General features: G+C 40.2%; 2 protein-coding genes across 5 annotated transcripts in view; both read right to left on the bottom strand.

Annotated features, from left to right (window-relative positions):
* Positions 1-22,500, bottom strand: part of LOC122981346 (nuclear factor 7, ovary-like) — a 504,535-nt gene that overhangs the window by 134,093 nt on the left and 347,942 nt on the right. The gene's annotated exons all lie outside the window — the stretch shown is intronic.
* The window catches only part of LOC122981338 (E3 ubiquitin-protein ligase RNF123), a 147,791-nt gene that overhangs the window by 107,982 nt on the left and 17,309 nt on the right, over positions 1-22,500 (bottom strand). For all 4 annotated transcript variants that reach the window (XM_044350020.1, XM_044350021.1, XM_044350023.1 and 1 more), the window contains exons 12-25: positions 22,145-22,249; positions 21,033-21,158; positions 20,859-20,951; positions 20,460-20,533; positions 18,900-19,017; positions 18,227-18,326; positions 17,871-17,932; positions 17,348-17,419; positions 16,209-16,329; positions 14,399-14,500; positions 9,150-9,250; positions 6,983-7,175; positions 5,852-5,997; positions 1,002-1,085 (exon numbers count right to left, since the gene is read on the bottom strand). In XM_044350020.1, the coding sequence (XP_044205955.1) occupies positions 1,002-1,085; positions 5,852-5,997; positions 6,983-7,175; positions 9,150-9,250; positions 14,399-14,500; positions 16,209-16,329; positions 17,348-17,419; positions 17,871-17,932; positions 18,227-18,326; positions 18,900-19,017; positions 20,460-20,533; positions 20,859-20,951; positions 21,033-21,158; positions 22,145-22,249 (1,497 nt within the window). The remainder of the gene's footprint in view (positions 1-1,001; positions 1,086-5,851; positions 5,998-6,982; positions 7,176-9,149; positions 9,251-14,398; positions 14,501-16,208; positions 16,330-17,347; positions 17,420-17,870; positions 17,933-18,226; positions 18,327-18,899; positions 19,018-20,459; positions 20,534-20,858; positions 20,952-21,032; positions 21,159-22,144; positions 22,250-22,500) is intronic.

Raw genomic sequence — 22,500 nt, 5'->3', positions numbered from 1 at the left:
CTTATGTACTTTTACTGCAATACTTTAACTACATCAAGCTCACAATACTTATGTACTTTTACTGCAATACTTTAACTACATCAAGCTCATAATACTTATGTACTTTTACTGCAATACTTTAACTACATCAAGCTCATAATACTTATGTACTTTTACTGCAATACTTTAACTACATCAAGCTCATAATACTTATGTACTTTTACTGCAATACTTTAACTACATCAAGCTCATAATACTTATGTACTTTTACTGCAATACTTTAACTACATCAAGCTCACAATACTTATGTACTTTTACTGCAATACTTTAACTACATCAAGCTCATAATACTTATGTACTTTTACTGCAATACTTTAACTACATCAAGCTCATAATACTTATGTACTTTTACTGCAATACTTTAACTACATCAAGCTCATAATAGTGAGTAGGGCGATTGTGCATAATGAGTACTTTTACTTCTGGTACTTGAAGTATATCTGATGTTAATATTTAGTAGTAATAATAGCAGTATTTGTACACAGTGTTACTGCGAGTTCTTCCTCTATGTCATCTTCATGTTGTTGTTGTTGTTGCTGCAGGAAGTTAATTACTACATTTCCTGTTGTGAAGTGATTTATCGTTACTCTCCTGTTGGATAAATATAAATATGTTATCTCATTATAAAAGTCAAATACAGTGACATCATACTCAATTAAATTAACACTTCACTCCATAAACAAACATGATGTCATAATAAAAGCATGATTTCTGTTAAAACAGCTTGTTTTTATATATAATGTCAGTGATATGGTTGATTGATTGAAAGGTGTTAATTAGTGTTTAATTAGTCTTTAGAGAGCAGAACGTGAGTTTCTGAATCATTAGACTTTTAATCTGAAGTGTCTGAGAGTTATTTAAGGTTTAATATTGTTGACAAACACTTAACGCTCCTCAGGACGGAGGCTCGAGTGCAGCTGAAGCAGGAAACTCTGAGTGAACGAGTTTAGAAGTGAACTCACTCTGGCGGGGCAGCGTGCGATCTTCTCCTCCGTGTCCTTCAACGCCACGGCGTATTCATGCACGTCATCCGAAACCACCACCATCTGGAGGGAAAACACACACACACACACACACACACACACACACACACACACACACGGGTCAACATCCTGTACTTTAGATTCACTATTAATCTGCAGACGTCACAAACGAAGCATCAGAGCAGGTGAAGCCCTGACCTTTGACTTGCAGGCAGCATTATTTAAATATGGATTATTAGATTATTAAAATTGATTATTGAACCAAAGGAATCCATGATGTCAACTGCCAAATGACCAGTTAAACCAGTCCATTCCCATTAACTATTAATCAGTGTAGATGGATTTCTACACCAGTATTATTTTTTTGTACCACATAAACCAGAAGTTTCACAATAAAGTGTTATTTGTAAATGTTGAGTTTTTCAGAATAAAATGTTTCCATCCTGCTGCTGCTGGGTGAATATCAGCAGATAAACAGCAGGTGGCGCTAATTCTCCAGTCGCTGCCGTTAAACCGTCACAGAAGAAGAAGAAACAACGAGAGCGACAGTCGAAGCTGAAACGATGGAAAACATGATGGAAATATGACGTTTCTGTTAGTTTCATGTGTTGATGTGAGGAAGGTTACAGCCTCCTCATCATCATCATCGCTCCTCACAGATCTGATGTTTTCAGTTTACATTTGATTTTGATCCAAACAACATGATTTATTACACCTGGACGGATCTTATTTAAACAGCTTCACCAATATAGAAATGCTTGTATCATAAAAACACGTCATATAAACAGCAAACAGCAGCTGGAGTGTCTCTGGGTTCAATAACACAGAGGTCAAGAGGTCACGCTGGCCAATTTCAGCTTGTACAGATGAGAAGTTGGGAGGATTACTTGGAGATGAGAGGAAATAAAAAGAGATGAAACAATCACAGAAGCACAAACACACACAGCAGAGAAGAAGAAGAAGAAGAAGAAGAAGAAGAAGAAGAAGAAGAAGAAGAAGAAGAAGAAGAAGAAGAAGAAGAAGAAGAAGAAGAAGAAGAAGAAGAAGAAGAAGAAGAAGAAGAAGAAAGAAGAAAGAAGAAAGAAGAAAGAAGAAAGAAGAAGAAGAAGAAGAGAGTCTCCAGCAGTGAAACAATAACTATCCTGTTAATATTTCATCTTAACCGACTACAAAACCCTCAAATTAAGAGAGAAAATGAACAGTTTTACACTGAGGGAGGACTGTGGGTTACAGTGTAAGCTCATTATTCTAATGGTCAGTATGACTTTAAGACTGAACGTGTCCTCTAATAGAAAGACATTCACAGAGAATGAGGTGTGACGTACGCAGACACACGACTGCAGCGAGGACGGTCACATGACTACAGTCTCCTCAGTGTCACATGACCCCAAACATAAAGACGCTGATTAAATTAGTGAGACCTTCCAGCAACAAATCTCATGTTTGTTGAATATTCACACAGGGTTCATGTCTTTAATGCAAAGCTAAAATCATTAATTAATTCATTAATCTATTAGTCAATGGAAAGAAAATTAATTGCCAACGATTTTGATAAAAATTGCTAAAAAACGATTTTTTAATTAAACCCACAACATGTAATTTCAGCCGCTAGGCGTCTCAATCAAAACAACAACAACAGACGGAGTGTGATGACGGTGTGAAGCAGCAAGGGATCATGGGAGTTGTTGTCTTTGTTGTTAAATAACCAGCTTCAGCGGGATAGGATTACTCCAGTGTTCATCGCTCCTCCTCTCAAGAACAAACGGATCCGCCGATTACAGGTAAAAACACTGAATAAAACTGTTTCACGTGTTCGGCAACCGACTTCCTGGAGGGGCTGTTAGCCGAGCTGCTGCTAACGTTTGTCCAGTTTATTTCTCTGATAACTTAAGATCCAGACGTCCAACGACTAAAATCCTTCTTCCTGCTAAAAGATAAAGTTAAAAACCACCTAAATTTATCATGAAAATGTGTCTTAAAACTGAATAAAAGTCCATTTATAACAGTTTGTGTGGAACAACCACAACGCCGATGTATTATCTTGTATGTGTGTAAGTTACTCTTTGGTAGACGCCATTGTAGCGGACAAACACAGCGCCGCCGTATGCATCTGGTGCATGTTTACTCTTTGGTAGAGGAGGTATGACGCCATCGACAGGCGACCAAATGAAACGGTCCGTTACTTTGATTAAATTACAGATTTCTCTGGGTTTAAAAATACAAACTCAACAACATATATAACACAGGTCTAGTTGTTTTTAGACATTTTAATGTGGAATAATTACATATTATAGCTTTAACTAGTTCTGATATGAGAGGAAACTGAACATCCTGCTGACGGCTGGTTGAGCAAATTGAACATTTTACACCAATTTTCAAACAATTTTCACCAAGATTATAATCATATAAAACATCTCAGAGGCTTCGTGTTTTCTGTATCAGGATGTTTAGTGAGCAGCAGTTTATTAGAGAATAATTATATTCCAGTCAGCAGCAGGTGACACGATGACTCCACAATCACACAGGATGTTTAGTCTCAGGTCCATGTGAAGGTCATATTATTACATATGAATAAAATATACACCATTAAACTCTTCTGTTCTGCCTTTAAATAAAGATTTATGTCGAGCTCCATGATTCAAACTCTAAACACATTATTATTATTCAGTTAAAAACACTTTGAGGTTATAAATGAGATGATTTGGAGACAATTTAGTTCATATTTTGAGGTGAGAAAATACAGAATAATCTTGTGTACAAATTAAACAATTTGACTGATGAAAAGTCTTCGTTAAGGAACATAAATGTTCTTTCTGAGCCGTTATTTTATCTGTGAGTCCTTTAACTGTAATTATTATAACAGATTTACACGTATTTGAATATAACAGATAAATGAGGTCTTTTATCTGGAGGGAACAGAGCGTTTCCAGGAAATCACACTGACTGACTCACTCATTTCTTTCACCAGAGAAGCTTCCTGGTTTCATCTGAGCAAAGTCTTTTCATTTCTGTTCTGATGTCTTTTAAATGTTCTCACACTGAACTGCTTTTTAAAAGCTAGTGAGTTTAAGTTCTTTGTAATGTGGGTTTAGAAAAGTGCTCTATAAATAAACATTATTATATTAGTCAGTCACTGCGTTTACATGCAGTTAAGTAACCAGGTTACAGTCGGCTTTCTCCACCAGATAGATGTAAACATGTAACCAGGTTTGCTGGTTAGCAGCTGGATGAGAGCGTATTTTAAATAATTACATCCAAAGTCAAACTAAACTAACAGGAAGTAGCCTGTAAAAGTCTGAATATAGAAGTTTCCATCGCTGAACGTTTGACTGAAATTCAGACACATATAATAGATAATATATAATAAATAACCAGGACAGCGGTCGGAGAGAAATCACTGATCTGCTAGACAGATTTACAGTCAGCAGGTTACTACAGTTCAGGTAAACGTGTTCCCTGATTACTCAGGTAACCTGGTTTCTCTGAGTAATCTGGTTACACAAGTACATGTAAACACAACATGTGTCGTCTTTATATCACAAACACTTGTGGTTTGTTTTTTCTGGTTATATGTTCACCTCCATGCTGCTGTTTGGCCACAACGTTTATGTTATTTAACCTTTATTTAACCAGGAAAAGAATATTAAAATGTCATCAATATTCATCACAACTCATCAACATCAGGGATCAAACGGGGGCGATATGAGTCAGTCAGAACATCTGCAGCCAGATGTGCCGTCATTTAGCATGACTTTAAATGCTTCCAGTGAGACCAGTTCATGATGATTCAGGTCATTTTACAGCTGATGTCAGAGAGAGAGAGCAGAATACTTACACAGCCTTTTTACCAGTTCAGTGCTTTACGACAGATGGTAGAATAAGTTCTGACAATAACTTCCCTTACTTTGCTGAAGGATGTAGCTGAGTAGGTGTGTAGGTGTGATGGAAGCAGACCAGTAACGGCCTTATAAATAAGAATAAATGGTTCAGTCTGCAGGTGAACAAGGCAGATCATCCGACCCGACATACAGAGAGCAGTGATGAATTAGAGCTTTAACCTCAGTGCTCCATAGTAGACAGGTTTAAAACATCACCATGGTCACCATCACCATACGACATGTTCCTAAAATAAAAACCCGATTTCAGCTTCAGTTTTTTCACCAACTGCAGAATCATCAGTTTACCAATTCCTGGATATCTGTATTGAGATACAGACTCAGTTTAGTTTTGTCAGCATTTAAAACAAGGAGTCTGGTTTAGTGCAGGCGCAGTTGTGTATATCACACTATCATCAGCATAAATGTGAATATTTACATATGAAACATTCTGATCGAGACTGTTGATATTTATAATGAAGAGTAGTGGTCCCAGGACGGATCCCTGGGGAACACCCTTAGATACCTTCTGTCTGATAGATCAAACCAACAGACAGTTTGTTCTGACTCTTCTACACTGATTAGTCTTTGCTTCAATAAGTCAAAAGTCTTAAATGAGGCAACAAGAAGAGCTGCTGCATTTAATAGTCTTAAAAATTTCAAGGGATTGTTTAGATTGAACCTTCTGTGAGGAAATGATCAGCTTTGACTTTTCTAATTGCAACTGTGCTTGCAGAGCCCAGTCGCCTGCCAGTATAAATCAGGACTGGTTCTACTGGCTTTTGCCACCGATTAAGCGTTTAACACAGAAGAAAGATCTACCTCCAGAGTGGAGACTTTTTTTTTACACCTGCAGGAATTCCTCAAAAGATTTGTTTCCGTGGAAACAGTCTTAAACATCCACCTGAAGACCAACATTTCCTCCTCTGATCTCTTTGAGAGCCGCTAACGCACCTTTCCCAGCTGCTGATGAACACTCAGGTTGTACATCATCACAATCCCATCGACGATCTCCAGCAGGGACTTATCAGCGATGGGCTGATCCGGCTCTTCCAGCGGTCGCCCCAGCAACAGGCCGTCGTTGCCATGGCTTCCCTCGACTTGAGGAGGAAGAGAAGAGAAACAAAGAGGAGAGAGAAAGTTGAGATCACAGGTGTGGCCACGCTGAGGGCGGGATTACTGGCATCACACTGTGTTTTCCACACTGGCTGAATAAGACAGCAGCACTTCCAATAATAATAATAATAATAACAACAGCAGATCAATACGTGACCTGAACCACATGCCAGGCTGATTACTCTGCAGGGCACAAAACCTCTAAATGAAAGCTTCGCCAGCAGAGAAGGACTTCATTGTGAAGCAGATGTGGAGTCCTCAGACCCCTGAGCCAGTGCTGAAGATTATCATTGGAGAGCCATTAATTAGCGCAGTGGAAACGCAGCCATAAAATGTTCTGTTTTTTATTTTATTTTAATTCATTCAAGAATGAAATTGATTTGAAACACTGTTTTCTCATTACTCACACATCTGAGATTAGAGACGTAATTCATTGGTTGAGGAGAAGCTGAGAATCATCTTCAGTATGACAGTAATCAGTGACAGTTGTCTGAACATCATGTTACTGCAAAACAGCTGATTCACATGACTTTAATGGAGACTGTTTGACTAAACGTGAACAAATCTGGTGTGAAAAGAGAACAAACAGCAGCTGATGTTACTTTACTTCTTTTTTAAACTCTGGTGATTAAACTCACAATATGTAATTTCAGCCGCTAGGCGTCTCAATCAAAACAATAACAAAAGACAGAGTGTGATGACAGTGTGAAGTAGCAAGGGATCATGGGAGTTGTTGTCTTTGTTGTTAAATAACCAGCTTTACCAGGATAGGATTACTCCAGTGTTAATCGCTCCTCCTCTCTAGAACAAACAGACCCGGAGATTACAGGTAAAAACACTGAATAAAGCTGACGATGTTTGGCGACCACAGCGAAATATATAACATAGGTCTAGTTGTTTTTAGACATTTTAATGTGGAATAATTACATATTATAGTTTTAAGCAGCTTTATGGAAACACAATACTCACTGTCCTCCTCAGTCCTCTGCTCCACAGCCAGGGTGCGGACTTTCACTTTCTCGGGCTGAGTGAGGGGTCGTCTGGGGGTCATGAGACTGACGGCCGCCGTGCTGAGGAACCGGTTGGCTCGACCCAGAGTGGGAGAACTCAACCAGCTGGGCCTCGCCAGAGCTCCGCCCATCGCCGCTGCGCCGAACGGCCTCTGATGTTCAAAAACAAGCGCACACAACGTTAACGTGATCCATCGAGAGCTGTTTCCCTCCGTTATAATCCTGCAGAGGAAGTTAAACCAAGTACAACACATCTACAAGACAAGACAGCGGCCAGCGACGTCATGACGTGTCAGTAAATGATGTAAACACCTGCTGATCCATGATGGAAACATTACTGACACCAGATCAGCTGCTCTGACAACGCTGCTCAAACACTGTTTGCTGTATTGTGTGTTGTATAGATTCTGCTGATACTGAAGACCAACAACCCATCTGGTCCAATAAGATGACAGTACAGTATAATATATCTACCGTATTTTCTCTAATAGAGGCCTCACCTGCAGGGGGCACCAGAGGGCTGAACTACGGAGCCAGATCAGTCGGTTAGTGAGGTGTGTTGATCCTGCAGGGTTTTCAATGTCATGAAGGTGTTATCACCATGGTAACTCTCTGTTAACCTGCTACATCACCATGGTAACTCTCTGTTAACCTGCTACATCACCATGGTAACACTCTGTTAACCTGCTACATCACCATGGTAACTCTCTGTTAACCTGCTACATCACCATGGTAACTCTCTGTTAACCTGCTACATCTCCATGGTAACTCTCTGTTAACCTGCTACATCTCCATGGTAACTCTCTGTTAACCTGCTACATCTCCATGGTAACTCTCTGTTAACCTGCTACATCACCATGGTAACTGATGCTGCAAACTTAACCCAGTCCGCAGCAGGTTATGTTCCGGAGTTTCGGCTTAAATCGGCGATAAAAAGCGGCGTCCTTTCACTGACCACCTGATTTGCTGCCAAGTGCGTTTAATACTGCAGCTGTTAGAACACCGATTAGAATATTGATTAGTCTTTAATCAGACTTACCATTGATTTGATGTCATGTTGTAAATTTGTGATGGTGCGAGAGGTTAGAGTTACTGTTGTTACGATATATCAAACTGTACATCAAACAATAAAAAAAAACTAATGAAGAAATACTTTGAACAACAATAAATAAATAAAATTGATTAGTCTATTGGTATTTATCACAGATAATATTAAATCTATAACATTAATTTCACTTTGATTCAGCCAGAACCTGAACTGGTTTCCACTGATGCTTCATTCTGGGACTCAGACAGTTTTATGTTCAAACTGCTGCATCAAGTTTAAAGTTTAAGAGCTCTGGATGTGGGAGGCACTGAGAGAGCATTCAGTGCTAAAATATTTATAGAAACTATTTACTAATTAATAAATTAATGAATTAGTGTTTTAATCAACGAATTTACATGATCATCAATCTGCCAGCATTCATCTCTCATCTTATTTGCAGCGACAGAGTTGCTTCATGCTGTGATAATGTATTTCTATTCATCATATCTCTCCGTTATAACGACCTGTTCCTCCTGACTGAAGCAGGCGGCACGCGATTGGTCCATTCATGAGGACGCACACAGAGCCTGAAGCAGAAAGTCTGAGTTAACAAAGAAAGTTCATAACTACCGTCGTAACTTATCTCTTGATTTGTTGATCCAGCTCACACAGAGAAAGCCTGGATATGTTGAACTGGCTTCGTAGTAAAAAACCCTCTGGTCTTTACTGGAAGCAGGCTCATATCAGAGAGAGGCTTTTATTCCTAATTCTCTTGTTTGATGAGTATATTTAGTCATATTTAATACGAAGCCTCCCTGTTTTCTGATCTGCTTCCGTTTGCTCTGTTAAATTTTTGCATTATGCTATTAATAAAATTAAAAGCCTTCATTTCCCAACTTTTATTGTGAAACATTTCACAAACATTTCAATATAACTAACGTGTGAAGTCTGGCGGCCAGCGTCAGTTAAAAACTAAACAAATCTGAGGCGACGTTACGCTGGATATAAACATTAACAGCACAGTCAAATATCAAATATCTCGGTATAATAACTTACTACATATATATATATATATATATATATATATATATATACAAACCTGTGCTGCTCCGCTCTCCTCGTCCTCGTCTAAGTCGTCCATGGAGGTGGTCTGGATCTCTGCAGGGTCGATGATGATGTTGGCTTTACTGGCCAGGTCATCTGGTAGGAAATAATAAACATATTGTTCATATCACAGCAGCATGTTGTTGTCGTTTACCTGCACAGAGATGATCTGAACCACGACGTCATCGCGTCTCCACGGAAACACATCACCTTCCGGTTTATACCAGACGCGTTACAGACGCAGCTGCAAAGACTCGCTCTACCAACACCTCCACCTCCTTCACCTCCGACAAGCTTCTACACTTATTCTGCTGAAATAAAGTCTGTTTATCTCTCCGCCAGTAAACAAACACTTTATTCTCCACACAGCAAACGTCTCAGCGAGTCCAATTCCAGATCAATAAACCTGCTTTAATGCTCCGGCCAAAGTTTGATCTTCCAATCAGTGAAAACACATTGGATAAGACATGATGTGAGTGTGTGGAGGTCAGCGTGATGCTGCTGCTGCTGCTGCTGATCAGCTGAAAACTAGTTTTCTGTGGAACTTTAACTTCTGATTCTGTTTTTTATGAGATTCGACCTCAAACCCAAACTTACCTGTATTGTCGTTTAGTTCCCATCTCATCTCAAATAAACACCAACACTCCAAGACTCCTCAATGATCATTCTTTGCTTAATTTATCACATTTATCTCTTTAAAAAGGATCATTCTGCTGATTTTGGATCCAAACCAACGATGAACTGATCTGCTGACCGGTACTGTGTTTGTATCAAAGCTGATATATCTGATTAAAAACACATCAGTGAGTCACAGCGCTCTACTACAGAAGTACAGAAAGCTTCACTGAATGTGTTTTGTTTCAGTTTTTGTTCCAGCGGAGCAGCAGAGAGTCAGAGACAAAGATCTATAAACACATTTATACACAACAAGAACCTTCATCCTGAAACTAAATGGAAACCAGAGCAGAGACTTCAGACACTGACCATAGAAGCTGCTCTGCATCTCTGACACATAAAGCTCTGAGCTTAGTAATATTCTTTAATAAATTATAAAACAGTGTTGTGTGAAAGACGCTGCTGAATTTATGAGGTTGGACATTATTGAATCAAACAGCAGCCAGAAAAGATGCAGCGAAATTTAGTCTGAAAGAGGATAAAGTGAAAGTTGTGGATGTATGAATTCATCTACATATTCTTTATGTTCTCTTTATGTTTATTCTGTCTGTTGACGTCTTGTGTAGTTTGTTAATACATTTGAATAAATAAATAAACACAGACACGCCTGAGATCCAACAAACAAACAAACAAATCAAATTCTTCCAGTGAAAGCTGCTCGGGTTCATTTCCTTCTTTATGCAGATGCAGAGGCCTACCCGGTGGCCTTCAATCAAACTGATCAGGGAGCTAATCAATAAACCAGGTCAAGCTTAGTTAGCGACAGATGACAACATGGCGGAGCAGCTGGTGAGTGATGAACGGCGGCGTGATTTACTGAGCTGAACGACGGGGTGTTAATCAACGCCTGATGACACGCAGGAAGAGACGGGAAGGCTGGACGGACATACTGATGAGAGGGAAGCAAATAAATACACATGGATCTATGCGGGGGGGGGGGGGAGTCAGGTTTCAACAGATTCAACACTAATCATTAAAATCTCCTCATGTAAGAATCACCTGAGCTGAAGACAATAAAACCAGCAATGAAATACAGGAAAACCGCTAAACTGGTCTCAGCTGGTCTGGTCCCTGGGCTGTGGCCCCTCCTTGGGCTCTGTGTGTTTGGCTCCACCCCCCATGGCCATATTAATCTAATTTAATTTAATTAATATAAACTCAAATTGATACAAATTAATATAAATATCTAATTATTTAACCCATTTTACTGCCTCTGCTGCTGCCACAGTGATACTATCAAACAAGACTATTATCATTATTACTATGTATTGTTGTATTGTTATTATCATTATTATTATTATAATTATTAGCTCTCTATCACCCATAATCAATCCATATTGCTTAGTTGCTCTCTACGTTTATTATCTTCTTCATTGTAATTTGACGTTGTCATTGCTGTTGTTTGTCATTATTTTTGTTTGTTTGTCTATTTGCTTGGTTTGTCTTTTATTTATTTATTTATTTTTTCCTTTCCACTATGTCTCGTTAACAGTATCACCAATTAAAAATAAATAAATAAATAAATAAAAACCAGCTATGAAACACTGAATGAGACGTTTATTGGAGATTCTTCTCACGTCACAGTCTGCAGCAGGAAGGAGGAAGTGTAACGGTCATGTGTTTGTTACCGAGATATTCTCTGAGAGCTCTGTGTTTGTTACTGAGATATTCTCTGAGAGCTCTGTGTTTGTTACTGAGATATTCTCTGAGAGCTCTGTGTTTGTTACTGAGATATTCTCTGAGAGCTCTGTGTTTGTTACTGAGATATTCTCTGAGAGCTCTGTGTTTGTTACTGGGATATTCTCTGAGAGCTCTGTGTTTGTTACTGAGATATTCTCTGAGAGCTCTGTTTGTTACTGAGATATTCTCTGAGAGCTCTGTGTTTGTTACTGAGATATTCTCTGAGAGCTCTGTGTTTGTTACTGAGATATTCTCTGAGAGCTCTGTGTTTGTTACTGAGATATTCTCTGAGAGCTCTGTGTTTGTTACTGAGATATTCTCTGAAAGCTCTGTGTTTGTTACCGAGATATTCTCTGAGAGCTCTGTGTTTGTTACCGAGATATTCTCTGAGAGCTCTGTGTTTGTTACTGGGATATTCTCTGAGAGCTCTGTGTTTGTTACTGGGATATTCTCTGAGAGCTCTATTTGTTACTGAGATATTCTCTGAAAGCTCTGTGTTTGTTACTGAGATATTCTCTGAGAGCTCTATTTGTTACTGAGATATTCTCTGAGAGCTCTGTGTTTGTTACTGAGATACTCTCTGAGAGCTCTGTGTTTGTTACTGGGATATTCTCTGAGAGCTCTGTGTTTGTTACTGGGATATTCTCTGAGAGCTCTATTTGTTACTGAGATATTCTCTGAAAGCTCTGTGTTTGTTACTGAGATACTCTCTGAGAGCTCTGTGTTTGTTACTAGGATATTCTCTGAGAGCTCTGTGTTTGTTACTGGGATATTCTCTGAGAGCTCTATTTGTTACTGAGATATTCTCTGAGAGCTCTGTGTTTGTTACTGAGATATTCTCTGAAAGCTCTGTGTTTGTTACTGGGATATTCTCTGAGAGCTCTATTTGTTACTGAGATATTCTCTGAGAGCTCTGTGTTTGTTACTGAGATATTCTCTGAAAGCTCTGTGTTTGTTACTGGGATATTCTCTGAGAGCTCTGTGTTTGTTACCGAGATATTCTCTGAGAGCTCTGTGTTTGTTACTGAGATACTCTCTGAGAGCTCTGTGTTTGTTACTGGGATATTCTCTGAGAGCTCTGTGTTTGTTACTGGGATATTCTCTGAGAGCTCTGTGTTTGTTACCGGGATATTCTCTGAGAGCTCTGTGTTTGTTACCGAGATATTCTCTGAGAGCTCTGTGTTTGTTACTGAGATATTCTCTGAGAGCTCTGTGTTTGTTACAGAGATATTCTCTGAGAGCTCTGTGTTTGTTACTGAGATATTCTCTGAGAGCTCTGTGTTTGTTACTGGGATATTCTCTGAGAGCTCTGTGTTTGTTACTGGGATATTCTCTGAGAGCTCTGTGTTTGTTACTGAGATATTCTCTGAGAGCTCTGTGTTTGTTACTGGGATACTCTCTGAGAGCTCTGTGTTTGTTACTGAGATATTCTCTGAAAGCTCTGTGTTTCTTACTGAGATATTCTCAGAGAGCTCTGTGTTTGTTACTGGGATATTCTCTGAGAGCTCTGTGTTTGTTACTGAGATATTCTCTGAGAGCTCTGTGTTTGTTACTGAGATATTCTCTGAGAGCTCTGTGTTTGTTACAGAGATGTGTGAATGGGTGAATGTGATTCGTAGTGTAAAAAGCGCTTTGAGTGGTTGGAAGACTAGAAAGGCGCTATACAAGTACAGTCCATTTACCATTTACCATTTAGATATTCTCTGAGAGCTCTGTGTTTGTTACTGAGATATTCTCTGAGAGCTCTGTGTTTGTTACTGAGATATTCTCTGAGAGCTCTGTGTTTGTTACTGAGATATTCTCTGAGTGCTCTGTGTTTGTTACTGGGATATTCTCTGAGAGCTCTGTGTTTGTTACTGGGATATTCTCTGAGAGCTCTGTGTTTGTTACTGGGATATTCTCTGAGAGCTCTGTGTTTGTTACTGAGATATTCTCTGAGAGCTCTGTGTTTGTTACTGGGATATTCTCTGAAAGCTCTGTGTGTGTTACTGGGATATTCTCTGAGAGCTCTGTGTTTGTTACTGGGATATTCTCTGAGAGCTCTGTGTGTGTTACTGGGATATTCTCTGAGAGCTGAGGTGCATCTCAAAATCAAAATAAATGACCAGCTGCAGCAGGTGATTGATTCCCGCCGTGCCTCTCGCTCTTCGGCACTGAATGAACAGCATATTGCTCGTACGACGAGTCTGTTCGGGGAATATCAATCCACATTACACAGCTGCCTCCCACATCTGCTGACAATCACAATCACACAGCCAGCTTCACTTCCTCACTTTGACAGCAGCAGGTCGGCCTGCAAACAGCTGCTGCTGCTCCAAAACATTATTTATATATCTACAGGACTGAAACCATCAAATACAGGAACCATGAAATAAAAACTTGTTTTTTATACAACAAGTGCTGCTAAGTCTTATTTTGAAAGGCTAATTGCAGACTTCCTGTTGGATTTAGGTCAGGGGTGTCAGTGTATGATTAGTAGGTCTTGATGAGATGAATAATTGAGTTTTGGTTTGATCTCTCTACAACATTCCTACAAGCCGTGGCGGCCATTTTAGTTGCATAAGTGGCGCTAGAGAGCACATTTTGGCACTTTAGGGGTTAATTTTTACATTTTATCAAATTTATCACCTGATGTGCGTGCCAAATTTGCTGAGATTTGAGCATGTTTAGGGGGTGAAATTAAGGGTTTAAGTGGCGTAATAATAAAGAAACAAACAAACAAACAAATGAAAAACAATAGGGTCTTCTGCCTTTGGGCTCGGTCCTTAATTAATCGATTCTGTACTCGGTGCTGATATCCAGTCACATCTGGTTCAATAACAGCATTTAAAGTCTCCTCCATGTTTCTGATCAGGTAACAGACACCTGGAGTCCAAAGACAAAACAAACCTTTGAGAGTCTTCTTCAGGTGTGAGAGGAGTCCGCCCAGCCGCTGCAGGTCAAAGTAATCCACCTTCCCGTTATAGAAGAGCTGCGGAGGGACGTAGGCGTCTGCAGAGAGAAGATACAGGACGAGAGGAAGAGTTAGGACGCACGGACGCGTCGGAAAGACAAGACAGAGGGAGCTTTGTGATTGGCTGACGGCACTGCCAGAGAGAGACGTTCTCACTCCAGCGTCACTGTAAAGAGACGACAGCTACTCATGACACGCAGCATCTCAGCCCTCGAATATGAAGACGTCAGTGATCAATATGTAGAAATTATTAAGTAACAGTTTAAAAGAAAAACGTCTGATAACTGAAAAGTCTTTATCATCCGATTACAGATCTATAGGAGCAGCAACGGTTCCCAATCTAGGGGTTGGGACCCTAACATGGGTCGCTGGATTAATCTAAAGGGTCGGGAGATGACAACAGAAAAAAAACAACATATTTCTGACATTAAAAATAAGAGTTATTGTTTTCAAGCTTTTCTCTAATTTTTGCTTTATTTATTGTGATTTACTGTATTTTATCTCCTCAAGTTTCTACAAGTTATTAGAATAAAACAATATTAGTCGTCTTTCATTACGATGAGTCTCAGGTAGATTTTTACTTTATTTCAACATAAACACAGTTAGCAGAGTGTTTATGCAGCTGATGTGACTGTTACCAGATGTTCTCATCACACATCTGTCCCACATATACGAGCCAGTGCTGCTCGACTGGGTTCTCTGTTATCACACATTTATTTCAGAGATGCTGCTGGAGCCTCTAATCAGACACGTGTCACATGACTCCATGGCTGCCATTCCTTTTATTCTCAGTGGACAATATTTTAAAGATAGTTTTAGCACAAAAATGCGTTTTGAGAACCTTTCTAGGAAGAAATGTGAATTTTATTTTCGTAATCTTGGTTCTGTGAATATATGATGTTTAGTTTGTTAATTATGTTGAAGATGTTTCCAGGCTTCCTATCGTTGCTATGGTGGTTGCTATGGTGGTTGCTATGGACGCTGCTATCATTGAAACCACGGTTGTCTCTGCGTTGTGTAGTTATCTGAGTTGTTATTTGTAGATTTTAGAGCCGCACGCAGGGATGAATTTGCAGCTCTGTGATTGGCTGACAGACGACCCGCCATGTTCAAGTTTTCTTTTACTGATATCTTTAATATTTCACACAAAAACACAAACGTGTCCTTGATGACTCAATACGACAGGTTAACGTTCATGTTTCAATTATTTCTCCTTCGATTCTGAGAAATAAAGGTTTTTTTTGTCAGCTTTGGAGGCGGCGGCTACAGGACATTGTTGCATTGTGGGTGATTGTGGGGCGTTCAACTACTGCTCGTGTGCCATCAGTGGGCTTCGCTCCATTTCAAACCTGGATTGAAACGCTGCTAAATCTGTTAACAGAAGGTGTTTTAAAAACCGTGTTTACTGAAGTATCATAAAAGAATAAGCTGGTGCTCAGTCACAGCTTCGCTGCGCTTTCGTATCTTCGTGACCAGAGTGAAGCTGGACAGCAGCCTGGTTCTCCTGCTCCTGTTTGACCAGTTAAACAAGTTAAACTGCTGACACCTCGACTCACAGCGGACGCAACCATCAGCTGATCCTCTGATCTACTGGAGTGAATCTATAATGTCATTTATCTCAGCGTTACTGACGTCTCCTCTGAGGAAGTGAATCCACCAGCAGATGAAACACAGCTGGAAGCTTTGAGCTTCACCCTATGAATTAAAGTCAGATCTTCTTCTTCTCTGCTGCTGCTGCTGCTGTACCTTCACTGCTGATGCTGCCGGGACTCTTCCTGTTGCCTTCGTCCCAGCACGACCTCACCGCCGTGATGAGCCGGTGGAGGAAACACACCATGTACTCAGGAGGGCACAGCGCTGTGGGGTGCTGCTCTCACACACACACACACACACACACACACACACACACACACACACACACACACACACACACACACACACACACACACACACACACATATGAGAAGGTATTTGTGCATGTTCAGACTGATATCTGGGGCTGTAACAGTTGTACATCAGTTAAACTCTGCTGTCATTCTGTGATCACACATGTGAAGAACATTCATATACATATATACACATATATATATATAATTATTCATATATATTGCTGTTTATGATGAGCTTCATTTAATAATAGTTTAGCTTCTGAAGACGCAGAGACAGGCTGAACTTCACTAAACATGCTACCTATGATAACAAGGATGAAAAATATAATGACATAATATTTCTACTGCAGTTTGAACATTTGAGCAACGAGAGTAATAATATCAGTTATCAGTTATTGTAACTCCATCTTCACTCGTCCGTGAACCGGCAGCTGCAAGGCTGCTCACCAGCAGGATGAATCACATCTCTCCTATTTTAAGATCTTTGCTTTATTCATTTTAAGGTTCTTGCTATTACATACAGAGCCCTGCATGGACAGGCTCCAGAGTTCATCACCAGTAGGTCACTCAGGTCGTCCAACCAGGACCTGCTGGACATCCCTCGCTCACATCTGAACACTAAAGGTGATCGTGTCTTTGCATTTGTGGCTCCAACACTGTGGAACTCTCTTCCTGTTTATATACGGTCCTGTTTATTTAAACAACTATTAAAGACCATCTTTTTAAATTGGCTTTTGTGTCTTCTTGAGTTGTCTGATTGGTGTATGTGATCATTTGTTCCTGTGTTTCTACTTCAACTCTTATTCCTGTGAAGCACTTTGTGAATTTCATTTCTGTGAAAGGTGTTATACTAAATAAACTCATTATTATTATTAGCCATGAAATTCCATATTGGTGCATCTGTAAAAAGTGTTTTATAGTCAGACGTCACTACGTTTGTCTGCTGCTGGAGCTCGTGTGTGTGTGTGTGTAACCATCATGCACTCTGCTCCTCACCCCTCTGTTGCTGGCGTTTTCTTGGAGAAACTTCCTGAACTTATTCAGGAAAATGTATCGAGAAGCTTCCCCCTGAAAGAGACGAAGAGAGACAAACACCTTCCCCGTGACAGACATCATACACACTATACGACACACTGAGGCAGAACGAGAGTTCATCAGCCGAGCTGTTTGGGATTAAACGTCAAGTCAAAAGACAAAAAGACGAAATAAAACCAAAGTACAGCGAGTGAAAAACCTCCTGAGGTCTCTTTAATTACCTGCTCAGTGCAGCGTGGAGTTATTTCACTGAATCAGTTGTTTGTTTATCAGTATCTCACTGTTTAATCAGGCAGACACCAACCAAGCATTCACACAATAACACGCTGCAGCGCTGCTCTCTAATTGGCTGATCCCTGTACTGACAGCCAGGTGACTGCTCCCACTCTCTAATATATATATATAATAAATAATAAACTGACATCAGAGCAGGACATGAAGATAAATATATGTGTCCTCTTTGAATAATACCAGCTGTACTTACTGTAGTTTTGTCCTTGTTGTTGAGCAGCAGCCTCAGGATCTGGACCTGCAGCTCCTCCACCACTACGAGGAGAACGAGGAGTTCAGCTGAGACACTTGAATGCATCTCAGAGAGCAGCAGCTTTATATTTATTATCATTTTAATATTATATTTAACTGGGACTTCAGCTGCTGTTCACTGGACGGCTGTAAATGTGGTTTCACTAGAAGAATGGCAACAGCTCTACAGCTGCTATAAGATCTGAATATAAAGTTTATATATATGTTGCAGGTTATATGAGATAAAAGATGTTCAGTAACTGTCTTTAATAAAACTCACCTGCTCAAATTAAAGGAAACATAAAGTTAAAGTCTGACCTTCGATCCTCTTCTTGAGCCTCTGGCAGCCTCTCTCGTAGGCTCGACGTCTCAGTCGCTCGTCTGCACTTTCCTCTTTGGGCTCCCGCTCGTCTTTCCCCTGAGAGACGACGAGAGACATTCAGCCAATCAGTGTTTGTGTTTTTATGCCTCCACAACACAACCAAAACACACTGATGCTTTCATAAACCGTCGTACGGCTGAGTCCACACGTACACCAGTGTTTAAGACTCCGTCATCACAAGCACAACCAACAGGCGGCCAATCAGAGGCCTGAACAAAAGCTACTTCCTGCTGTATTCCTCAGTATAGTGGGAGAGTTACTGTTCTTATATATGCATGGGGTTTTAATGGTATAGTTGCACATCACATCACATCAGTGGACTCTCGTGTATCATCACATACGCTGCCATCCGCTGGCCGGCCTTTGTAACTGCAACACAAATTGCTCAACACCAAGATGGCCGCCTGCCGGTAAATAACATGTTGTAACATCAAGTAACAACTGAGGAGTGATACAACTGTTAAAATTTCCAAGTATACCATACACAGTCTATGTGAGTCTCTACTGCGGGAATGAATAAATGTGTGAGTTTGATTTATTACTGCAGATTAGAGCTGCAACATGTGTTCCTGCTGTTATCTAGATCACATGTTCAGTCGGAGCTTTTACCTCCTTGTCGAAGTGCGTCGGCCACCAGGTGGTCGGGATGAGCTCCTCTAGCCCCGCCTCCTTCACTCTCAGAGGAGTCTTCACGTAAAAAAACACGACCGAGCGAAGAACGTCGAACGTAGACGTCTGTTAAGGAAACAACTGTTCCTGCAAAGTAACTAAGTACAGTTTAGAGGTATTTGTACTTTACTTGAGTATTTCCATGTGATGCTACTTTCTACATTTCAGAGGGAAATATTGTACTTTCTACTCCACTACATTTATTTGACAGCTTTAGTTACTTTTCAGATGAAGATTTGACACAATGGATAATATAACAAGCTTTTAAAATACAACACATTGTTAAAGATGAAACCAGTGGTTTCCAACCTTTTTGTCTTTTGACGTCTTACAAAAAGCAGTGTGTAGTCGGGGTCACATTTCACATGTCTATGAGTTGTTAACAGCTCCACCAAATAGTGATTTTTCCCTCTAAACTTCTCACATGCTTTCATTTCAATAAATGTTCAAATGATCCAATATTTCAGCAAAAATCAAAGATTAGAGAAAAAGTCCAAAAACTGAAAACAGATTTGTGTATCAGAACTTTGTTTTTTCTTCTTTCCTCTCCCATTAATCATCTCACCACCCCTCAGATTCATCTGCTGACCCTTTGGAGGGGCCCGACCCCTAGGTTGGGAACCACTGGACTAAACTAGCTAACTGTATATAAAGTAGTGTAAACTAGCTCCACCTCCAGCAGCTACAACAGTAACATGCTGCTCTAACACTGATGCTTCACTATTAATAATCTAATGATGTCATATATAATAATATATCAGTCAGAGGGACCAAACCACTACTTTTACTGCAATACTTTAACTACATCAAGCTCATAATACTTATGTACTTTTACTGCAATACTTTAACTACATCAAGCTCATAATACTTATGTACTTTTACTGCAATACTTTAACTACATCAAGCTCATAATACTTATGTACTTTTACTGCAATACTTTAACTACATCAAGCTCATAATACTTATGTACTTTTACTGCAATACTTTAACTACATCAAGCTCATAATACTTATGTACTTTTACTGTAGGAGGATTTTTCATGCAGGACTTTTACTTGTAATGGAGTATTTGTACACTGCTGTATTAGTGCTTTTACTGCACTAAAGTATGTGAGTACTTCTTCCGCCGCTGCAGAGAGAAGACTCATTATATCTCCTTAATTACATCTGCCTTTGGAGGGGCCCGACCCCTAGGGTTTTGAGTCTCACTCTGTGTTTAGTTTACTGGGTTTATTCCCAAATTCATAGTTTTGCTATTTAATGTAAAAAAAATAAATAATCTCGAGGTTTAAGTTGCTTTTGACAGTTGTCTTCTGTTGTTATAGTTTAATGTCGACTACTAACATTAACTGGTGTTTAAACATTGACTGCCTGAAGTTTCCTTCATGTTTATGAACACTGATGACATGTTCAAACTATCAAACTATTCAGATCTTCTTTATCCAGGAAGTGACAGTGATGAAGGTCATTCTAGCAGACCTCAGTAGCAACAGAAGGATATAAGACGTTGCTCAGCAGGTATTTCCTGGACTTCTCATGACGCAGGATGGCCGTGGTCAGACGCAGGTAGTGGATCTGAAACAGGTAGATAGAAACTAAAACATATGTATAGACACATATATATATATATAACATCACCAGTCATATGCTTTAAAAAGAGACAATAATTTACAGCTCTTATACTGAAGTAGTGGAGCAGCAGTTACAGCGTGATACAGCCGACAGACGCCGGTCTCTGCTAGCATCGAGCTAACGCTAACCAGTCTCTTTACATCATCATGTGTTTCACATTCATATGAACTGATGTGTTTCCTCTGTTTACAGACAGAAACCAGGAGTTTGATGATTGAAAGTGAGTCCCGCTGGTTCAACGAGCGACTCGACTTCACTTCAGTCCCACCTGGAAGCCGAGGTCGGGGATGATGGGGGAGAAACGGTACGCCCTCAGCAGGGACATCATCAGCTGCTTCAGACACTCGTTCACCTCGTAGTCCTGCAGAGACAGAGAGGCTCGGATTGTTAATTAACATCAGTCAATCAGCCTCGTTAAATAACTAAAGCATTAACTAATTACCTCCATGAGGAGCCAGAAGAGGTCCAGGAGCTGCTGGATGAGCGGATGTTCATCTACTGACCCTCCTCCCTCCAGAATCCCCAACAGGAAGTCCATCAGCACGTCCTCCACCAGGTAAACTTTACACTGCAGAAGAAGAAGACGCCATCAGCACCCAATTTAAATAAACACACAGCAGCGGTCTGGCTCTGAGTATGAAGGGTCTTCAGGTATTTGTTGACGTTATTATTCACATCTGACACATTTTTTAAAGTTTATCTGTTTTCAGGGTTTTGTTCTGACAGCTCGTCCGTTTCGGATCCGCTTCGTTAAGCTCTGACTCTAACGAATCTCTTATCAAATCTTTTATCTCTCTGAACTTTAGTGTTTCCCTGCTGCCGTCCACTGATGACGACGTGTTCATCAGTGTCTTTATGTTTCATCTGTACTGTCGTTACAGGTTCAGACACTCTGAGAAGCTTCACAGCAAACACTGTGTGACACTATCGATCAGCTGTGTAACGCAGGAAAAACTCAAGTTTATTGCATGGACTCCACCTGCCCACAGGATCCCACTCACTCACTCACTCACGTTACGTTACATTTGTTAAACAGATCATTTTTATAATATCTGGAACAGCAGCTGAAGCTCTTTTGTCACATTAAACCTGAGTGAAACTCTGAAGCGGTCAGATGGAAACGTGTGCAGACAAACCCTCCAACAGGACGACTGGACTGGATCTTTATCTAAAGAACGCTGCAAATAAAGACCCGTATACACGTTCCTGTCAGATGTGATCTATTATAAACAGCACTGTGCAAAAGTTTCAGCCACTTTAGATGTTTAGATTCTTCTCCATGATGCTGCAGCAGCCACAGAATCTTCAGTCTCTGATCTCAGCATCATGGAGTCAGTCTGGAATCCACAGAAGAAGAACCGACCTGCTGCTGTTCTAAAGGCAAAGCTGCTCACAGCAGATATGATTTTACTTTCTGCTGTTTACTCAACTTTGGATCAAGTCTGAAACGTTCACACAGCGAGCGCTGTCTGCCGCTGACAGATCCAGATCATCAGTGTTGCTCATTTAGCCTAAAAATATCCATAAAAGTTGCAAGAAAAGAAATGTTTTCACCATGAGAGGAGCGAAGTGGTTGAAGATGTGAGCCAGAGTGACCAGGACTGTTGGTTCTCCATGAAGCCTCCACACTGCACAGTCTTTCTCCAGCAGCTTCTCCTCCTGCAGCGCCGACACAAACACAAACACAAGAAGAAGAAGAAGAAGAAACGCTGCAGCAGAGTTTAGAGGAAACTGATATCTGACTTTATGTCCACATAAAACCAATTGAAAAGCTGGTAATTAACTGTCTCCTGCAAACGACAGACGAGGACAAAGTGAAACACAATTACACTGATCTGCATCAGCAGCTGTTTAAAACCGTTTCAGCTCAACTAATCAGACACACAGAGCAGCATTAATGCGGTTTATTA

This window comes from Thunnus albacares, chromosome 4 (assembly GCF_914725855.1).
Source record: "Thunnus albacares chromosome 4, fThuAlb1.1, whole genome shotgun sequence".
Taxonomy (NCBI): Eukaryota; Metazoa; Chordata; class Actinopteri; order Scombriformes; family Scombridae; genus Thunnus; species Thunnus albacares.
Note: the sequence above shows the minus strand (reverse complement) of the source record. Positions and strands in the feature narration are given on the sequence as shown.